The sequence below is a fragment of the Haplochromis burtoni genome, unplaced genomic scaffold (assembly GCF_018398535.1).
Source record: "Haplochromis burtoni strain Fernald_Lab_line unplaced genomic scaffold, NCSU_Asbu1 Contig_315, whole genome shotgun sequence".
In the NCBI taxonomy this organism is placed as follows: domain Eukaryota; kingdom Metazoa; phylum Chordata; class Actinopteri; order Cichliformes; family Cichlidae; genus Haplochromis; species Haplochromis burtoni.
This window is the reverse complement of record NW_024582676.1, coordinates 588,847-609,797: the sequence shown is the minus strand read 5'-3', so window position 1 is coordinate 609,797 and position 20,951 is coordinate 588,847. Positions and strand designations below refer to the sequence as shown.

At 40.4% G+C, this 20,951-nt stretch overlaps 1 protein-coding gene across 5 annotated transcripts in view; it reads right to left on the bottom strand.

The window, feature by feature from the left end:
- Positions 1-386: 386 nt before the first annotated feature.
- Positions 387-20,951, bottom strand: part of grm8a (glutamate receptor, metabotropic 8a) — a 281,453-nt gene continuing 260,888 nt past the window's right edge. For 4 of the 5 annotated variants that reach the window (XM_005941599.3, XM_005941598.3, XM_005941600.3 and 1 more), the window contains 3 exons: positions 3,071-3,211; positions 2,778-2,883; positions 387-1,216 (listed from right to left, as the gene is read on the bottom strand). In XM_005941599.3, the coding sequence (XP_005941661.1) occupies positions 1,167-1,216; positions 2,778-2,883; positions 3,071-3,211 (297 nt within the window). In that variant the 3' untranslated portion in view covers positions 387-1,166. Of the gene's footprint in view, positions 1,217-2,773; positions 2,884-3,070; positions 3,212-20,951 lie in introns of all 5 variants that reach the window. The other variant, XM_005941601.3, reaches the window with a different exon arrangement.

Genomic DNA, 20,951 nt, shown 5'->3' with positions numbered 1-20,951 from the left:
AGAAACAGCAGAAACTACAAAAAGTATGAGATCACTATTTCAGGAATACACTTGGTAAATTTCACACCTTTTCTTGTAACATCTGTGTGTAGCGCACACCATCCTCCTGTAAAAGGTGTGATTTGTCCTTTCACTTTGCCTTCAGCAGTATTGATTTCTCCCCCCCCAACAAGAATGGATCTACTGTAGTGATGCAGTTGACTGTTTTTTTTAGTTCTCGTGTATTTCTGAAGGCTGGACATCAGGTTGTTGTCTCTAATATTTATCACTCAATAACTTTCACTCTCCTTTATCTTCTGGCCCATTTTCCAATAGCACAGAGAAAAAAAACACCCTTTTTCTTTCAAACTCATTTCCGCATTTTTCAAAAGCATGACAACAAAATCTACACATTTGCAAAACATTCCTTTATTATAAATAAATCTCCTTTTTGTATAAAAACTGGCATGCTTCAACCATGGCATTTTACAGGTTCACAACCCAAGGCTACAACCCGGATAGCCAAGACAGGAGGAAACACACTCATCTCATTATGCAAGGGCGATCCATCAGACAACGGTGAGACAAGAATGAAAAAATCGTCACGACCACAAAAATACCTACAAGTAGAGAATAACAACAAACATGTTTGAGTCTCATAGATTTTCTCTTACATTTCTCTTTTTAAATATCTTTTAAAATGTAATTTGTTAAATCTCTTTTTCAGCCCCACCTTTTGCCCTTTAGATATAATTTCTACACATTTTTTTGAGTTTTTTTTATGACTTTTTTCTCTTTTAAAATTTTTTATTTTTGTTTTTATATGTTTTAATAGTTACTCTTTCCACCACAGTCTCCTATGGTACCACTTTTTTTTTCATGTTGTTTCTTTTTTTTTTCTTTTTTAAAACAGGTAAGTTCATGGTAGGACCAATGAGCTGTGAACAGCAGGAAAGCAGGCACACTGACTGGCTGTTTATGTGGTCCCACCTCTGTGATTTGATGGGGAACAATACAAAATGTCTCATGCTTGAATTCCATTGGGCGCTCTGTCCGTTTTCCACTTTTTCAGCCAATCAGCTGAGTCACAGCTCTTCCTTCCCCTTGGCCCTGCCCCCACAACACGTCCCCCTCCTATTCAATCCCCCCCCTTTTCTCCATCGTCATCTTCTTCTTCTATGGTCCCTTCACATGGCGTGATTACTGTAGCTGACATATGTCATCTTAGTTGATGAAGCTGTGTAAAGAGTTAAATAAAATAAGATGAAAGAGCGTGCGTCATGGGAACAGAATTGCCAACAAAAAAAAAACATGAAGGGAAAATTGGCAAAGAAATGTAACAAGCAACAGAATAAAAGTAAAGTGACAAATATGAGGAATGGAAAAGGGCAGGGAAAAAAAACAAAGAAGAAAGACCAGTTTAGAAAACAGTGTCACATCAACAACCTGCTGTAGTTGCTGGGGCTTTTTGTTAAACCATGATGTCTTCTGTCCCCTCAAGCATGCTGCGGTAAATGTCAATATTTTTGCTGCAGAGCAAGCCTCTAACAGCACCACCGTTACACACTGATGGAATAGTTTTGGGTTCTTTTCCGCTCACTTGTTTTCACACTGCCTTAGACTGCCTGGATGATAGTTAAAGTAATAGTAAATAAAAATAAAGCTAAAAATTGAAATAACAATAATAATAATAACTAGAACACTAACGAAAATGGTAAAAACAAGCATCTAGACACCTTTGATAATGCTATCTTTCTGTTCAATCTGCTTCCTGGAACATCAAACTTTTTTCTAAACTTTTTGCAAACAGAAGCATTTAAATAGATGACTAAGCAGTTCAACCATTTGCTAAATGAATGAACTGTGACCTGCTTTCCTCACTGATGCTAATAAAGTGCTGACAGAGGGGCAGGGCAAGGTTTAGCTTCACTGTTCTGGAACCTATTATCCATGTGCACACAGAACTCACAAACTACACACAAACAACTGTTAATAATTCCTTAGTATGCTCACGGGATTTCCTGCAAACGCACACACACACGTGCAAACCAAGAGTAACTGATACGTGCGCACTGCAGGAACCTGGAACAAAACCACCTCGATATAAACACTAAGCTTCTCGTGCACACGCACATAAATCCTCCCTCATTTCATTTTATCTGCAAATTGTTAACACCGGGACACAAAACAGTCTCTAAGTGAATTTAACAGTGCTTCGACTACAACATGGTGAGTACAGCAGGCATGCAAGAAACACATTTTCAGTAAAAGAAAACAGTATCTAAGGTTAATGTACACGTGGAGGAAGATTTTATTTGTTTGATTTTTACAGTGTTACTCCATCACAGCGTGCAATTAACAAAATATAAATGGATCATCCACAAGCTGGGTGGTTGGTAAATTATTTGGTTGTTTCTAAATGAGCTCACATAAATGGCTGCCAGGCTGCTTCATAAACACATTATGCTATACTTGATGTTTTTCAATTACGGCTAACTCTATACTGATTCAAACCAGAAAATTAGCCTGAAAATGATGTGTGTTTTTGAAATCACGTTACTAAATATTACTTTGTTGTTTTCTATTAATTTCTTCTCTGCTATTTGCTCATATTCTAGATTTCTTGACCAATCTACATGTATTTGCCCTTGGTGATGCATTTTTTTTTCAATACAAGTGTGTTGTTTACTAAAAAACTGATGTACGACTAAAAATTTATTTTTTATTTTAATTATATAAAGCTTGTCTCTTTTAAGTTTATATGTGTAATTATAAAATTTTGGTGTTCTCTTACTCACTGTTGGTCTCCATGCTCTCACACAGTTCAGTCTTAACTTCTCCATTTGGCCGGTCTCCTCCCTTCTGAGTCAGTTTTCCCGACATGGTGGCTGCTGTCACGATCGCCTGCGTAGTCATTTATTCATAATGAGAATTTTATTAATTATAAATGAGGAAAATGGTCTTAGTATACCTACGTTCTTCTTTCTCCCTTTGTAATTTCATAAAAATATTTTCTGCTTAACGTCAGCCAAAATCGAAATATATGGATTTGGAAAGCATTATGAAAACATAAGAGTAAAAGCCACGTCACCTTGAAGCTCCGTTTTCGTTTGGGTACGTTCTGCTCGGGGTGGAAGAGGATGATGTAAACCTTGGGCATGTAGAGCATCCCCAGAGAAACGGAGGCAGACAGGCTCAGAGAGATGGTCAGGGTAGTAGTTTGTATATACATCTGCAATGAGAACGAGAGAAAGAGTCATTTATTACATTTCGAGTTGTCAGAAATAGTCTGTTTAATCATCCAGTGTCAGAATACATTTAATCAAAGGAAGACAAGGAAGTCAGTTGGGAAGTGGCGGGGGTAAGGAAGTAGAGGGTGGCCTAACAAGGGTGATATGAGCAGAAAATTTGTCAAGTGACAGCTACGACGACACACAGGCTAGTATATAAAACAATAACATGAATGATGGCACCAATGAAGTTGCTTAATTGTCCGTGTGCTGCAGAGCTCGTCTCCTTGTCTAGAAGTCGAAAGTGATTCTCAGTGTTTTTGTCAGAAAACACTAGAGAAGTGGGTTTATGGTATCAGTTAAGAAGATGGTGAGGAAAATTACACAAAATTGACATTCAGACAAGTTTTCCTGAGAGTTTTGATAAAATTTTGTCTGATATCAGATACAACTGTGAACTTGCTTTACTCTGTTCCCATCCTGGGTTTTGCAAGTGGATAACATCCACCTGAAACAGATATTGCTTGGGTCAACACTGGCCTAGCCACATTCTCATTTTATAAGACTTTTTGAAGATTAGAGCAATGTCGAAATGATTGGTGAATCTCTAACTCTTTCACAGCGCTGGATTCTTTTTTTCCAGTCAAGAAACTGTTCTTCATCGTGCAATGCCAATTACAGTATATATATTAAAAAATCTGCAGATAGCAGGATGAAGTTTGGCCTGTATGGCATTCTATAGGAGTAGAACAGAAAACTTTAGATTTCAGAGACTGAGTTGTTGGCAAACTAGAGTTCCCATCCAAAAATAAAATCTGTGCATTTCTATATTTATTCAGTTGTGAGTGTGCTGAATTACCATATAGACAGACAGGCATCCAGAAACTGTCCTAGGTGGCAGGTACTAGTGGACTGAAGGACAGATATGATGACATGTGCTTTAGGTAGAGAGTCACCTACCAAATTTCAGTGTTCTATTAGAAAACAGCGATTCTGCTAAGTAAGCTAAGGTGCAATTATGATGAAACAGGAGGGGAGTTCAGGCAGAGACATTAACACACTGAAACATTCCGCAGTGGACTAAGCACCAGTTCTTAGTGGATCCTTAGGGAGTTTCATAGTGTAGTTTGGAGGAGGACAGATGTAATGACAGGCTTCACCCACGGCCCTGACACAGCTGACAACATCTCAAGACAAAGGCCTTATCAGGCAAGCAGTGTAGTGGAAGGACTGGTGAAGGTAGAGCGCAGTAAAAATGCAACAAGGAAAAGTAGGAGACTCGTGGAGACAGAAGGGACATAGGGAGGCAAAAACATGACAAAAAACTGATGTTTAAGAATGTGGCAAGAAAGAAGATGAGAAGCGTGTGCATCACAGACACGATGATCAAATGAGAAGGACAGAGTGACCAGTGAGACCAAAGCAGTCACCGCTGTCAAGAAGAGGACCGAATCAGGCAGTAACTACAGCCTGACAAGAAGCAGAAAAACAACAAACAAAGTAAAGCTGCACAGTGTGGTAAACACCATGCTACTACTGCAGTTTTATTCAAAGAAAAAAGTGTTTGATCCAAAGCAGCTCATTTCATTTCACTGTGAGAACAAAAACACCTTTCATGCCATACATTTGCAACACACAATCATAATATGAATAATAAACAGAAAGCCTGATTTACACTCAATAATAAGAAGTCATTCTTTTAATATCACACTGCTGGAAAGAAAGCAACCAAGCCAACATAGAAGTACTTAAAAAAACATATTGAATGCATCCGTGAAATATGTCCTGAAAATGTATAACAAGAAGCAGGTATAGAGTTTAATTCAGTTTCACTGTTGGCAATAAAAGCCTCTAGAACATGTAACTGTCAATTGGTCAAAAACAACTGGAACTGGAAATGCACACTACAAAAAATTAAGGCTAAGCTAAGGCGGTTCCCTTAGTCAGAAAGGCCCCAGCTGTCTTAGCGTACCCTTACTAGATCATTTTGTGCTTACAAAAAGTAAGGACAGTAAAGTCTGGAGTAACACCGTCTTTAATAAGGAGCATCTCATGTCCTATTTCAGTTGATATGAGCTCTGGGTTGTGACTGAAAGAATGAGATCACAGATACAAGCAATGGAAGTGAGCTTCCACTACTCCTTCAAAAGAAGCCAGTTAAGGTGGTTCAGAGATCAGACAAGGACGCCTCCTGGATACCTCCTAGGTGACAGGTTTTAGGCATGTCCTACAGGGAGGAGGCCCTGGGGCAGACCCAGGACACACTGGAGAGATTATGCCTCTCAGTGTGCTTGGAAACTTCTCTGTGTCTTCCTGGACAAGCTGGAGGAGATTGCTGGGGAGAGGGAGGTCTGGGTATCTCTGATTACATTGCTACCCCGGACCAAGATAAGTGGCATAAAATGGACTGATGGTGTTTCTTGTCTAAACAAAAAACCTGAACAGATCTCTTGACTCTGATATAAAAATAAATCATTGCTTGAAGGGGTTTAAGTATTAAACAGCAGCACAAATCTAATTAAATACTTTAGGTGATAAGTCTCAACGCTGGCTTCTTAGATTAACAGCTGACTTTAAAATAGTTGATGACCTGGTGAAAGAAGGCCCCTGATTAACACCAAACCCCTATGAGTTTGCCCTCAAACATGTATTTGAAGACATCAAGATATTTAAAAGTATCCTTATACTTATCTGCAGCACCATGCTTTTATCCATGTACCCTGGTTGAGTAGCTTTGCATAATTCATAATTCAAAATTGTCCTTTTTTATATTATACTGGGCCTTGGTGCAACTCCTCAGTTCCTCCTCCGTCTAAAATGAGCCATTGTGTCTCAGAGCCTAGAATAGAAAACCTGACTAGACAGTGAACCTGAGCATTTAAAGAGGGATTGCACGGATAACTTGTGCATACTTTGATCTCATTTGAAACTTAATATGAGCATCCACTAATAGAACAGTATTATACTGCATGTAAAAGGAAGTAAGGAATATCATAATGGAGACCCTTTAATAGTAATGGCCCAAACTTAAATTAGTCTACAAAAATATACAACAGAGGAACAGACATGCCTGCCCGAGGGTTTGAATTAATTGCAGTGACAGTAGCTAAAGCATAAGGGGACTGCATGGTCAATAAACTGGAAGCAAGCGGATGCGTGCAAAAGCACAAACATGACCTACACGTGTAAACTAAGAAATAAACTCACATGAACAGAATGTAATATTAACATCACATGGGAGTTATTATTCTTCTGGGTGACCTTCCTTAAAAAAAAATAGACCCTGCGTGCAGCTTCATTATAGCCTCTGATTGCAGTCATTACCCCACAGCTGCACGCAAACACTCGCACACAGCAGAGCGTGTGCAATCAGGACCAAACTTCACAGTCGTGTGAGACACATCGTCACTTAAACAAAAGAAACCTGATCATGAAAGAAATTTGCAAGAGGGGAATTTGTAGATTCATTTACACGTTGCCATATTGTTTCTTTTTCAAATCTCCTGCCAACAAATTGTCTTTAATTGAATTGCACTGATACAGGGAACAGTAATTCGTTATATCTGAGAAGAACAGATGGAGATGGAAAAAACATTTTCACTAGGAGAAAGGAATAACTCGAGAAAAAGAAATGGCTGAAAGAGCGAATGACGAAAAAGGAAAAGCCAGAGTAACTGCGAGAGGAAAAAGATTTATTCCCTTAAGCGGTGAACTTGCTCTTACCGAAACAGCAGCAAGTCTGCTGATAGCCACTTCCATTACATCTAGCCTTTGGTCCAAAGTTGTGACCTCCTGCTGTTATTTACACAAAGACTGAAACACATACAAAAACACAAACTGAGGGCTGAAATCGTCATCCTCCACCTTGTTGTTCACACTTGATGCAGGCTGAAATGCGTGCCACGGAAGAGCGCGCTATTAACTCAAAAGACCCACTCAAAAAATAAAGCAATGACCTATGGCTGGCTGTATTCAGCGTGCTCCTTTAAGGTTTAAAACATTTATAGATGTGTAATGAGATTCAGGATGTGGAACAGACAGATAGAGCAGATGTGTTTAACGCCTTGGCAGACAAACTGGAGTAAGGAAGGTCACGAAAGAAAGAGAAACAATTGAAAGTTTGGATTCATGGTGCCCTTTTAATGTTTTTTTTCCAGTTTATTTTTCACTGTCTACAAGTAATATGGACCCACGCAGACTTTGAAGTGCTGGGTTGATTTCACAGGAGCCTTTTTTATGGAAACCTCATGACTCATATTTACTTCATTATTTCCTGTAAAGGAAACTGCTCATCTAAGAATGATCGTCTTCTGCAGAGCTTGTTACTTTTCAATTAGTGCTTCAAGGATAGTTCCACTGTTATTCAACCTAAACCTTAATGTGTTGACTACAACCATTTATAACCACCTATAGATTTATTACATTTCTGAAGAACACTTTTCATTTCAACTATATATGAAAATGGTTCCCAATAGGCCATAAATAGCTAAACTGTATTAGAAACATGAATCTAGACGGAGACAGTTCGACTGTCTCATAGTTATCGGGCGCAGAAGTTCAACTCCTCATCATCACTGTGCAACCTTGAATGTACACTCAGTCGCTGATACTGAATATCTGTGTAACAATGTAATTCCTGGCCAATTGTGACAGTCTGGCAGCTTAAAAGTTCAATGACACGTCAGTTGGTGCAAAGACGGCGACTTTCTTTTCGCAGCAAACCCATATGATAGCTGAAGCATGACAGTTCATCTAAAAGGCTATTCTGAGTTCACTCGGCTGCACTGTGAGTGACACTGAAATGGAATGTACTTATCAAGAATACATTCTAAGTAAATTAAGCAAATTAGACCCATCTCCTTCAGGCTCATTGCTTTACACAAAAGACGATGTACATATTAAGTTTATCATGTTATATGAATTGAAAATGACATTGTAATTGGTGTATTTCAAAGTCCATATAGGGTGTCAAACATATGGCTTGAGGACCAGAATTGGCCCAGGAAAGACTCCAATCTGCCCCGTCTGCAAAAGTAAGTACATCCCTGATGTAGAGTAATGCTGTTGGCAGTAATTTTGGGTGAAGCAGTAAAATGCAGGTAAAATTTTCGGTGATTTATGGTGAAAGCTGTTCTACCCACAGGCTACACCTTTATTCTTTCATGCCATGCTTTCATTTACTGCCCATTCTACATGATCAGCGCTTCTCTCTCGTCCCACCGCAGAATAACTGTAAGTGCACATGCTTATTACAAGTAAACATGTTTGCCACAGCGCAACTGATAGTAGAACAGACAACAGTGCACCTGCCATATGTGTTGTCCCAGTTCAACTGTTAAAAAGCAGATGATTGGCTCTTTAGGGAGAGAGGCAACACAGCGGCACTCTTTGGCATTGCAGGATTCATCCATAAATTTCGATTCGGGATCCTTTAGGTGTCATTCCTCTTGCATTATGTCATCTCTGGGTTTTTATCTGCACCTTTTGTTTACTCTTCATCCCTTCACCAATACCGCTCAGCTGTCAGAGGATTTCTATAGAAAAAAGAAGCCAATCAAAGAGAGGTAGTGATGTCGTTTAATCACTGCTGTAATGTAGTTTAATCAATCGATGCGAGTGGTGACGGAAAGAACGAGATTGCAGATTTAAGTGGTGGAAATGAGCTTCCTCCGAGGGGGTGTCTAGGCTCGCCCTTAGAGACAAGATGAGCAGCTCAGTCTTTCAGGAGCAAGCTCAGAGAAGAGACTCTGCTCCCTCTGGTCCCTTGCATCAAAAGGAGACAGTTGAGGTGGTTCAGGAATGTGTCAATGATGCCTCCTGGAGGTGTTTCAAGACTTGTGTCTCTCCGATGGTTTAGGAAAGCCTCAGAATCCCCCTGAAAGAGCTCTAGGTGGTAGTTGGGGAAAATGAGGTCTAGGCAGTTCTGTTTATTACCGCTTCCGCCCTCTGACCCCTACACATACAAGCAACAGAAAAGACGGATTTGACATATGTAGGGGTTTTAAGAAACACAAAAATCCCAGCTTATGAGGCTTGGTGAACCATGACATGAAAGCTTCTGAGTCATTATATGGCATCTGTGATTATCGCAACTCCTTTCATACTCCAAAACAAGAAAAGGGTAGTGAAATCAAAGAGTCCTGGCAAGCGACTTATCTAAAGAGAGGGAGGGAGAGGGAATGAAAGAGAAGGAATTTGTATGAATATGAAAGACATTGTGGGAAAGTGAACGAGAGAATAAAGAAAATGCGAAAAACAAACAACAAAGGAAAGTTTTGGGTGAAATTGGTGGAATTGGAGGAGTAACGAAGAGTGATGAAGGAAAAACAGCAACAAAGAAGCAAGAACCAGTGAGTGAACTGAAGAACAAAGTCTTGTATCTCTCATTGCCATGGGCATGTGGTTTGTGATGCAATAGCATTTTCTTTTGGGACGTTTACATTGAGGTTGCGCGTCTTAAAGCAAACAGTGTCACAAACTTTGCTTCGTATTACTATTTTAATTTTACAGTGATTATGTTTTTTCTTAGTTTTTTGGGTTTTTTTTCTTTTACACTGATCACTTGCCTGTTTTGGCTTGTTGGTATTGTTTTGTACAATGTGTATTCAATTCAGCTTTAATTCACCCTACAATATTAGAGGGAAGACTGAAACAATCAGATGACTCCTGTATAAGCAAGCACTTGGTGACAGTGGAAAGGAAAAACTCCCTTTTAACAGAAAGAAACCTCCTCCAGAATCAGGATCAGATCGGCTGCCAACTGCCATTACTGATTTGGGGTGAGGGGATAGAGAAGAGAAGGGCCTATGAACATACTGGAAGTGAAGACGGGAGTGGTGGAGAAATGCTCAGTGCATTATGGGAAGCCCTGCAGCATCCTGAACCTATAGCAACATAACTTCATGGTCACCTGGTCCAGCCCTAACTTGAAACTTTATCAAAAAATAAAGATAAGTCAAATTTCAAAAGTAGCTGATGGCGCTGCCTCGCATTCCACTTTTTATTCTACTTTTACAAACTACAGGAATCACAAGTGAGACTTCAGTCTGAGAGCAAAGTGGTCTGTTGGTGTAATATGGTTCTATTAGATCTTGAAGATATGATGGGGCTGATCATTCAAGCCTTTTTACGCATTTAAAACATAATCAGATGTGTTTTAAATGCATGCACTGTTGTTTAAAACCATAAAACTGAGAAGAAATCTGTGCAAACTTTAAGATGAATATCAAAATCTATTTTTAGGCATATCAAATTTTAACAGGAAAAAGCTTGTCTGGAGCTTTAGGAAAACATATTTTTATTGAACTATCACCTGCCATCATTTGGACGCTGCTGTACTAAATTACTGGGCATTTACTTAAAGCTGAACTCATGTTCAACTTTGTGCTGTCACAGACTCACTAAGATCTTTAGCCAGAAATCAGTCCATTCTCTCCATGGAGTGATGTCTCCCAGCTCTCATTTGAAATAAATGACCACAGGCTACTTTGTTTCTTGTATCGAGTCAGGGAATGGTCAGAGAGAAAGATAGCCAAGAGAGGGGAGAAAAGAAGGGTAGTGAAAGCATTGTTCGAGACATTTTCCATTTCCAAAGACATTTCTGTTTTTTTCTCCATCGTTCCATCAGCCTCTTTGCCATTCCCTCACTCCTGCCCATACAATCTCTAATGATTGGCCGGCACTCTTCACTGCACTCCAAACTCCCTCGTATCTCTCTGTGGAATATTTTCCTCTATCCTCACTACTTCTTTTTCTATCCTTCATTATATCTGTCTCTGTTGCTCTCTTCTGCTTCATCTTTCTGCCTTTTCAACCTTCTTATGTTTTACAGAACGTCGCCCTGTCATCTCCTTTTCTCCACATATCATCTCTGCATGACTTAAAAAGCTACCGCCTGTGCATGTTGATAGGGAGTTAAAACGTCCTTGACGGGTACCTGTCCTATATAAATATTTTGGCGAGCAGAATGACTTTTTCAAATTGCTTAAAGGTCCTGAACTAACTTCACAATCCCATTTAGAGTCATAACTTCCTCGGTATGTGTGTCTGGGTTCCGCTGTGTGCTTAATTGACCCCGCCTGTTTCTCTCAACTCACGCCATGGGACCACTCATCATTTTAATCACCTAAGCCACGGGAGGGTGAAGAGATTTAATTCTTATTTATATATTTAAAGTAATGTGAGGAGTCAGTACAGAATGATTTTTCCTATTGGGCAAATGTTAAAAATATAAAACACAGTATATATAAAATGAAGATTTTTTTCTTTTAAATATTGATGTTTTTCTTTTATTTTTAAATATTCTGAATATTCAGAATTTTAACTATGTTCTCCCATATTTATGGACTATAGTTTGGCTCACTAATATTAGATTACATTTCTTTTATGTATTGCAACAAGATGGGAGGCTGCAAAAATTGACTATGATGTCACCAATCTGGGTTTCTTCTTCTCTAAAGTCAGCTACAAAAATATGTCTTTTCATTCAACAGTTCTGCTTTCTGCCCTGCACACATGCAAAACACGGAGGAAAACAAAACCCCTTTTTTTCCAGTGCCTCAACGTACTACAACAACATGGCCTGTGAAGGTTTTTTAAGATTTCTTAATGGGACAGCGTTACCATTGAGGAAGTACTTCGACAAGCAGGGATGCACCCCCTTCCTATCCCAGTTTCAATTCACAGCATACATCCTTCACGAAGACTCAGAACGATGTTTGTAAGCATCAACAATCATCATCATCAAGCATCAACGATCATCATGCATCATCAACTTGCTGAAGTTAAAGTTCAGCAAGTTGTGTTGGTTGTGTCTGCTGAAGTTTAAACCGAGCATTAGAATGAGGAAAAAGGTGACGTAACGTTGAATGTGGCATGGATGTTGGTGCCAGACAAATTGATCTGAATATTTCAGAAACTGCAAATCTACTGGCATTTACATACAAAATCATCCCTAGGGTTTACAGCGTATTGGCCTGAAAAAGAGAAAATATCCAGTATGTATCAGTTCTCTGACCAAAAATGCCTTGCTGATGTTTGAGGTCAAGAAGAAGGGACAACAACTCAAATAACCACTTATTTCAGCCATCGTATGCTAAAGAGCTTATCTGAGCACAAAAAAACACCACTGACCCTTCAAGCAGATGCGATACAGCAGCCAAAGACCACAACAATTTGCACAGGCTGACCAAAATTGGACAACAGAAGTCTGGAAAAATGTTGCCTGATACGAAGGCTCAGAATTAGGAGTACCACATGACAGCATGACTCCATCCTGCATTATATATATATGAAGTTTAAACTGGTGGTCGTGGGGTAAAGGTGCAGAGGATATTTTCTTGGCATACATTGAGCTCCTCAGTACCAACCGAGAAACTTTCAATTGCCACAGCCTACATGGGTATTGTTCCTGACCTTCTCCATTACTTTATGACCGCAGTCTTCCAGTGGCTAAAACATCTCACAAAGCTCAAATCATCTTAAACTGGCTTCTTGAACATGACAGCGAGTTCACTGTACCTCAATCATCACCAATCCAACCGGGCACCTCTGGGATGCTGTCAGGACAACCAAGATAGAAGACAGAAGAGCGTACTGTGAGTGATTATGATACGACTCAAACCCAAATTTACTCAAAAATGAGTTCAAGTTAAGATGTTTTTTTTAATGTGTCTTTTAAGTTAGTTTTGCTGCTTTTTACTCAAGATGCTTTTTTATTCTGAGCTTGTTAAATCCTCAAGTTACCAGGCTTCTCACACCAACATGGTGCTATGATGAAAAACTTTAAAAACAAAAAAAAAAAAAAGCAGCGACACAGGACATTTCACAATCATATTTTAACTTTGTGTCAGAGCAGCATAATTGGGCCCGAGCTCAGTCGGTCCCTGTTGTCCACCAAGTGCCTCATTACATTCTACAAACAGCACTTAGAAACTTTCTTTCTCCATCTAATCCATACGGGTGTGGAATCTGTGTGTGTCATAGAGGACATAGAGTATTTTGTGAAATAATGTTACAGCTATATTTGGAGTTGTGTAGCTCTTCTTGACTTGCAAATCTTGCAAGGTTCAGCCAGTAGCCCCTAGTCAAACAAATTCCGAGCTATATGTAAAAAAATGTATTGTAATGCATACTGTGAGGTTGGCCTTGTTGTTGATAATGTGCTTTCCTTTTTCTCTCTCGCTTTCTCATAACTGACATAACTGTGTCCCACTGTGCACAGCTCCAACCAATTAAAATGCCCAGCATGGACTGATGTGGAGTATCATCAGGCAGCAGACTGCTGTCCAGGCTGTGGAAAAAAATAACGTGTTACACCTTGAGGAGGAGGATTAGGAGTAACTGTGTCTGTGCTCCACTACCATGAATGTTAAATATTCTTGTTTCAGTGGCTGATGTTTTGCACTCTTAACAGAAATCGGGCTGGGATTTATATGGAGTACACTGCAGCTGTGAACTACACATGCACAGCCCCAATCCTCTTTTGTAATTTTAGAGGAATTAATAAAAGAAGAAGGTAATAAAGTCCCTTTCATTTGGGGAGTTTATTTAAGGGAAAACATAAAAGGCTTTCATATTGTTTCTTTGGTCCCTTTAATTAAAGTTTTTATTTACAGAGTAACAGCTCTGAAGAGCAACTGGAGCTAATGAAATGTTGTTTGATAGTTTTCCTGGTGTTTTCATTTTCTTATTGTGTCCATGTTGTCATTCCGGCAATTGCTAATTCGGAGAACCAGAACCAGACCAGCTCTTTAGTGATAAAAATGAGCAGTAAGCAAATAAAAGTGCTCTCCTGATTAGAGACACGTGAAGAATCTTTAGAGTTCATGAGTGTTTTTGTAGTTTTTGTGCATCACAACAGCAAACACAAACCTGTTGTTCTCCTGTAGTGTTGGTATGACTTAAAATGCACAGATATTGCAATGACAAGCTTGTTTATTTGACCAAATATAGAAGCAGAGGTGCTAGCCGGTATTTTCTGAATCACAAACTAGTAAAAGCCTGTCTTTTTTGTTCCATCGGCTTAAAATATGCAAAAAAGTTAATGAAGGAAAATTTTGCTCATCATTAAATTACAGAATTGGAATAAAAACTCAAACTCTATGCCACTACCCAACAACTCTTTTGTTGACCGAGGATTTTCATTCCAGTGACAGACCTGAATGGTTCCTGCCACGATTTGGGCTGAGCGAGCTCCAAAATTCCCAAGCCAAGTATCTCCCATCTACTGCCAGCAACCGGGTGCCAGTTTACTGCATCTGCACAGCAACAGCTTGAAAGGCAACAAACGGAATTTCTGTTGGGATCAGCAGGAGCTGCACCATAGCACTAATTAAATCGGTGCTACATTTATCTATTTCTAGATGGCGTTTTTTCCATTTTGCCCAAATTACCATCCTTGTGCTTAATTAAAGCAGCACGACTCATTTGAAATATCATTCAATAAACATACCTTATATGCACTGTCTTGGTCATAAACTGTAAAATTTTTTAAAAAATTAGCGTATTTTGAAAAGTTAACAGTCATCCAAACAAAAACAAAAAGTGACTTTTAACACAATAGAGTGCCAGGTCTGAAGACTTTATTTAGTTCTTAGTTTTTACTTTGTCATTGTGTTTGTTTCTCCACAGTGAGGCATGTGTGATGATGAAGGAATGACAGTTACAGTGGAGGTGGAAGATAGAAAAGTGAATAAACAACAGCATTAGTCAGAGATGTAATGGTGACGGATGTTGCTGTGGACCTTAAAAGAGAATTTTGATGAAAAGTTTGGATTTATAATGTTCTTTGCCTGCCTCTACTGCTCCCCTGGGGAGAGCCTGCGTGCGTCTCACTGAGTGTGCGTGAATTCCAGCGTGCACGTGTGAGTGTTCTTAAACGACCGTGTTTGTGAAGGCAAAGGACGCATGTGCAAGTGTGTAAGTGTCTGTGTGCGTGCGGGCGTGTGCGTGTGTGTGTGTGTGTGTGTGCGTGCGTGCGTGCACGCGTGTGTGACTGCGAGCATCACTGTGTGAGGCGGCCCCCCTTGGGCATCTCCCCCCCATCCTTCAACATCTCACTGTTTGATGTCGGGATCTGACACTTGCTGTCTGTCTCTCTCCATTCTCAGTCAAACGACCAAATCCCACCAGAACCCTGGAAAAGATTGCAAAACCCATTCCTTCAAAAATAAATGAAAGATTTTACTGTTTGTTGGGGGTTTTTTTTTCGCACACACACAGCCTGCTCAGGTTAATCACCCCAAGGATTGGGATTGGTAAAGTCTGTCAGGATGAAAATGGTGATGTCTAAATCCAAAAAAAAAAAAGGAAAAAGAAAAAAGGAAAACATTGTTCAGATGTGATCTGTTCTCTGTACGTGTTCCGTTGATCCCGCATTGCGACTGCGGGAGTTACAAGCTTGTGATGTATTTTCTGGTATATTACCTCACCCATTTTTTTTACTTAGCCTCAAACCAAGAAAGTTTTAAATTCAAAATGTACACTTTTAAAGGTGCAGGCATAAGGTGTTTGTCAATCAAAGTATGCATCACCTGCCTTTGCTCTGATCCCATTAACAAAACACGGAACCTACTTGCAACCAGCCACAAATGGGCTTCACTAATAACGTATATCTGGTGGAATTCAATAAGGGATAAATTACCCCCTAACGCTGCTTCAATCCTTAATGAGTGAAAATATATTCTGCTTACATGATGCTTGCTTACAGGAGACAGCATTAGGAAGCGCCATCATCAGCATAAAAAATGCTTTGATTACATTTTGGCCACTTCAGTTAGTAAATTGACCATTTATGCAGTTACTGATGTAGTATTTTATTTTATTTTTGTATTTTATTAAGAAATCGAGTCGATGGAAGTGGATATGTTTGAGTAGCTGGGGTCAACAAGCAGAAAAAAGGGCAGAAGAGAGGTGAAGAAGAGTTTGAGAGCAGGGTGGAGTGGGTGGAGACGATTATCTGGGGTGATTTGTGGCAGGAGGATAGCAGCAAAAGTGAAAGGGAAGGTTTAAAAGGTGGTAGTGAGACTTGCTATGATATATGGTTTGGACATGATAGCACTGAAAGAAAGACTGGAGGTGGCACAGCTGAAAATGGTAAAATTTTCAGTGGGAGTTCCCAGGATGGTCAACATCAGACATGGGTATAACACAGGGACAGGTCAGTTTGGGAATATTATAGAAAGGATGCTGAATATGGAGCTGGAAGGCAGGAAAAGGAGCTTGGAAAGAAAAGACTTGTTTAAGTTGCTTTAAGAAGCCTCTCATCAGAGAAGCTTCTTCAGTTCTAAGCATCAAATGGTGGAGAGTCCCAGATTTAAACCCAGTGGGAGTATCCCCCCAAAGAGGGACAAAGGACCCCTGATAATCCTCTACCTAATCACATGAGCCGAGGTGTGAAAATGGGTGTGGGTCACAATCAGCCAGGGTTTCGGGTGAGCTCATTGTGAAACCTGGCCCCACCCTATCATGCGATTTCCTGAGGTCAGATGGCCCAGGATGTGAGTGGGCATTAAGGCATCTGGGAATGGATCTCAAAACTGGATTATAGATGGCAGACAGTTGGTGTCGTAAACCACCGCTTCTGTTCAAAGATGGTCGCTCACAGTGGACATAAATGGCTTCTTTCACTCCTCTTTCCAACCATCTGTCCTCTCTGTCCAAAATCTGAACGTTGGCATCCTCGAAAGAGTGACCTTTGTCTCCCACATGCAAATGAACTGCTGAGTCTTGTCCTGTGGAGGTGGCTCTTCTATGTTGTGCCATGCGCTTGTGAAGTGGCTGTTTGGTCTCTCCAATGTAGAGGTCTGGGCATTCCTCGCTGCACTGTACAGCATACACCACGTTGTTAAGTTTGTGTTTTGGACTTTTGTCTTTGGGATGAACCAGTTTCTGTCTGAGTGTGTTGCTGGGTCTGAAATACACTGGGATGTTGTGCTTGGAGAAAACTCTCCTGAGTTTCTCTGATACACCGGCTACATAGGGGATGACAATGTTGTTGCGTCTGTTTCTTATCCTCCCTCGCTGTTGTCTGGTCTTCTTTTCTGTACATCTTTGTTGACTTTATAAATGCCCAATTAGGATAACCGCATGTTTTAAGTGCTTCCTTTACATGTGTGTGTTCCTTCTTTTACCCTTCAGGCTTAGAGGGAACATTTTTTGTCCGGTGGTGTACGGTCATAATTACTCCAAGTTTGTGTTCCAGAGGGTGATGGGAGTCAAAGAGGAGGTACTGGTCTGTGTGTGTGGGCTTCCGGTAAACTTCGATGTTGAGGTTGCCATTCTCTTCAATGTGCATAGCGCAGTCCAGGAAGGGCAAACAGTCGTCCTTTGTGTCTTCCCTGGTGAACTTCATGTTTTTATCCATGGCGTTAATGTGCGCAGTGAAGGATTCCACTTCTTGTGTTTTGATTTTGACCCAGGTGTCATCTACATATCTGTACCAGTGGCTGGGTACTCTCCCTTTAAAAGAGCCAAGAGCCTTTCTTTCCACTTCTTCCATGCAAAGGTTGGCTACAATAGGTGACACGGGGGAGCCCATGGCACAGCCATGTTTTTGTCTGTAGAAGCCCTTGTTGTATTTGAAATATGTAGTGGTGAGGCAGAGGTCTAACAGTGTGCATTTTGGACAGAGAGGACAGATGGTTTGAAAGAGGAGTGCAAGAAGCCATTTATGTCCACTGTGAGCGACCATCTTTGAACAGAGGTGGTGGTTTACGACACCAACTGAAGAAGCTTCTCGGATGAGAGGTGAAATGTCTTCAAGCAACTTAAACAAGTCCAGACGCTTTTCTTTCCAAGCTCCTTAGACTACGACGACCTGGATGACTGAGAACCTTCACAGACAAGGCAGGAAAAGAGAAACCACAAAGAGGATTTGCAGACTTAGTGAAGGAGGACATGCAGAGGGTTGGTGTGACAGTGGAGGATGATGGGGATAGGGTGAAATGGATGAGACGCTGTGGCGACGCCTAAAGAGAGGAGTCAAAAAAAGAAGAAAGAAGGCAAATTTCAGAAGCAAGAAAAAAGCCAAACCCAACCTTTTTACTATTATCTTTAAAATAGGATCCATGCTGAATTTCACTTAGACGCCAATAAAATAGCACCACAAAAATGTATTTCTGCTTTTTTGGGTGGAAAAAAAAATCCATTTCACTTCAGATTTTTCTTCTTGTTGTCTGATAGTACTACTGCTGAACAGAAAGAAAGTAAAGTGCATGCCACAACTCTGCGTACTGTATTGTGGTAAATGCAAACCATTTTCAAGGATGAAGGTCTGGAAAACTGATATAAGTGAATCAGCTTCTGGCCAATCAGAGCAGGGATATCAATTAAATGCAACCCAATAAATGCTGAAATGTGATGCCGTCGGTGGTTGAGAGAGATCCGTGTCACAGAGAGAGATGCTGGTGATGCTTAGATGGTCATGAGTGCATGAGCACAGCTTTGGTTATCTGTCTGGTTCCACAGTGATTCAGAAACGTTATTTTGTTTCCCACATCCCTCTTTATCCCACTCTCAGCCTCTTTGTATCTCTGTTTCAGTTTTATAGTTTCTCCTCTTTGATGTACATTATAATCTCTCTCTCTTTCTCCGTCTTTCTCTCTCTCTCTGATGTTGGCTTGTAACTTTCCTCCATCTTAATGTTTGATGGCTGTGTCAGTCCCACCTCTTTTGAGTCTCTTTATCTTTTATAATGTCTCTCTCTCGCTCTGCTCTCCCACACTCTCTGATTCACTGCCTCTCTGCAGCATTCTGCCTTGTATTTTCACTCCTTCCACTTGACATTTGTGATCTTTTCTACACCCCTGCCTCCACTTGCTTCCAATCTCTTTTTCAGAACTGTTGCCACCCTCTCAGCCCACTCTCTCCCCTCTTGCTCCGTCTCTCACATCCTCTTCTGATTACTATAGATTGATTACTGAAGGTTACTCCTAGTAAAGATCTGGGCGGCTGCTGGTGCACCACCGGGATCACAGTTACAGCCATAAATCTATCTTTTGACGTTGAGCTGCGACACTGTGTGTGTCTCAGCGTGTGTGTGTGTGTGTGGGTGCGGTAAAGGACAGAGATGGATTTATAATGCAAAGAGATTGATAGTCTGCGCTTTACACTCCTGAAAATCAAACATAATCACCAAGAAAAGAACAAAAATGAGGAATGTTACTGCAATATTTCACTTCCAGTGTTGGGTATTTTTAGGTCAGGACTCCTTCTTTTCTCCTGGGTTAGACAGCAGAGTGCTTATGTACTTATGTGTGTTTTCAAAAAGTGAGATGAAAAATTTATGATTAAAAAGTAGAATGATGAGTTGAAGGGGAGGCCGCGAGAGACAAAAGGTGCATAGGTGTATACGAAAAGGAGCCACAGTGATTGAACCTGCTGATTCATATTATTCAGTGCATGCAGCTGTGTCCTTCTATTACATCACAGCATGAGTCAGTCATTTCTTAGCCTGGATTTAGGCTGTATCACATATCTCATTGTTTTACTCTGTAATGTAGCCCAAAGTTTTCATGCCTAGAGAAGAAAGAAAAAAGAAAATCTAATGAATAAAGTCATATTTTAGCAAAGAATTTCTCCTGGGCCCCGCAAAATGGCTTAATTCTATACTTACACATGTAGATATTTTAACTCTTGGCAGCTCCTCCGTTGGTACTAGGATAATTAAATAACATAAAAGTCACTCAAAGATGTCTCTGTGCAAGCAACTGGTGTGCACTTAACGATTCAAAAACAAACCCACTAAAAAATATCCACCTGCTGTGAAAAAGACACACTCACACAAACATACACACACACAAACACACAGCGAGTGGGTTTGTGAGTTGAACTCGTATGGTTGCTTCTTCCTTGGTTGGAGGCAGAAAATAACAAGTTGGCCATATTTAGGACATCTGGAGAACAAGAGAGCCGGCTCACATAGAGGCACAAAGAGACGTACAGATAAAGAGAAACAGACAGAGACAGGAGAAAGCAGAGAAATGAAAGATGGCCTTATGTCGATAGAGTCGGGCAAAGGAATGATGAGGCGCACACTGAGAGAGATAGCTGCAGAGAGGATGTGCCATGTGGTTAGGGCTCTACAGCAAGCAGAGTGAGGTAGAGGGAAGCGCACATGCAACGTTCGCACAACACAACCTTTCACATTTCTGCAGGGTGTGGCAGAAGCTGTTTGGAGCCTCCATCCTCTGCATCGATGCATGACCTATTTCATAACAATACTTTCTACCCATCTGTGATGGTTAAGAAGCTCCTTCTTTGATGATTTATCTCTCACATCCTTAGCCTGTATCTCCCAGTCCTCCTGCATCCCTCCATCTCTCATTATAAAACTCCCTTGCAATTTTTATCTCTCCATCTAAATGCTTTTCCCCCACCCTTTGACTTCTTCCTCTTCCCCTTTCTCTGCCTGCTGTGGCTCTGAATCTCAAATCTATATTTGTCAGTAAAAGAACTACATAAAGCAGTTTCAAGTATACACATAGAGTACCATGAAAATAAAGAGAGTCTAAACTTGCTTGTATTCTTTTTTAAATTTTACACAGGCCCCTTACAGTATCACAGGAAACCTCTAAGGTTCTTGGCTTCTGAACACAGATATCCTAAAAAGTGTGTGACGTATGATGCAACATCTTCAAAAAGCATCAGTGAAATGGCTGCAGACAAGAGGCTGGCTGAACAGCAGAAACAGACAACAGCTGCCTGTAAACACCAGACCAAAAGCTGAACACAGCTTGGTGT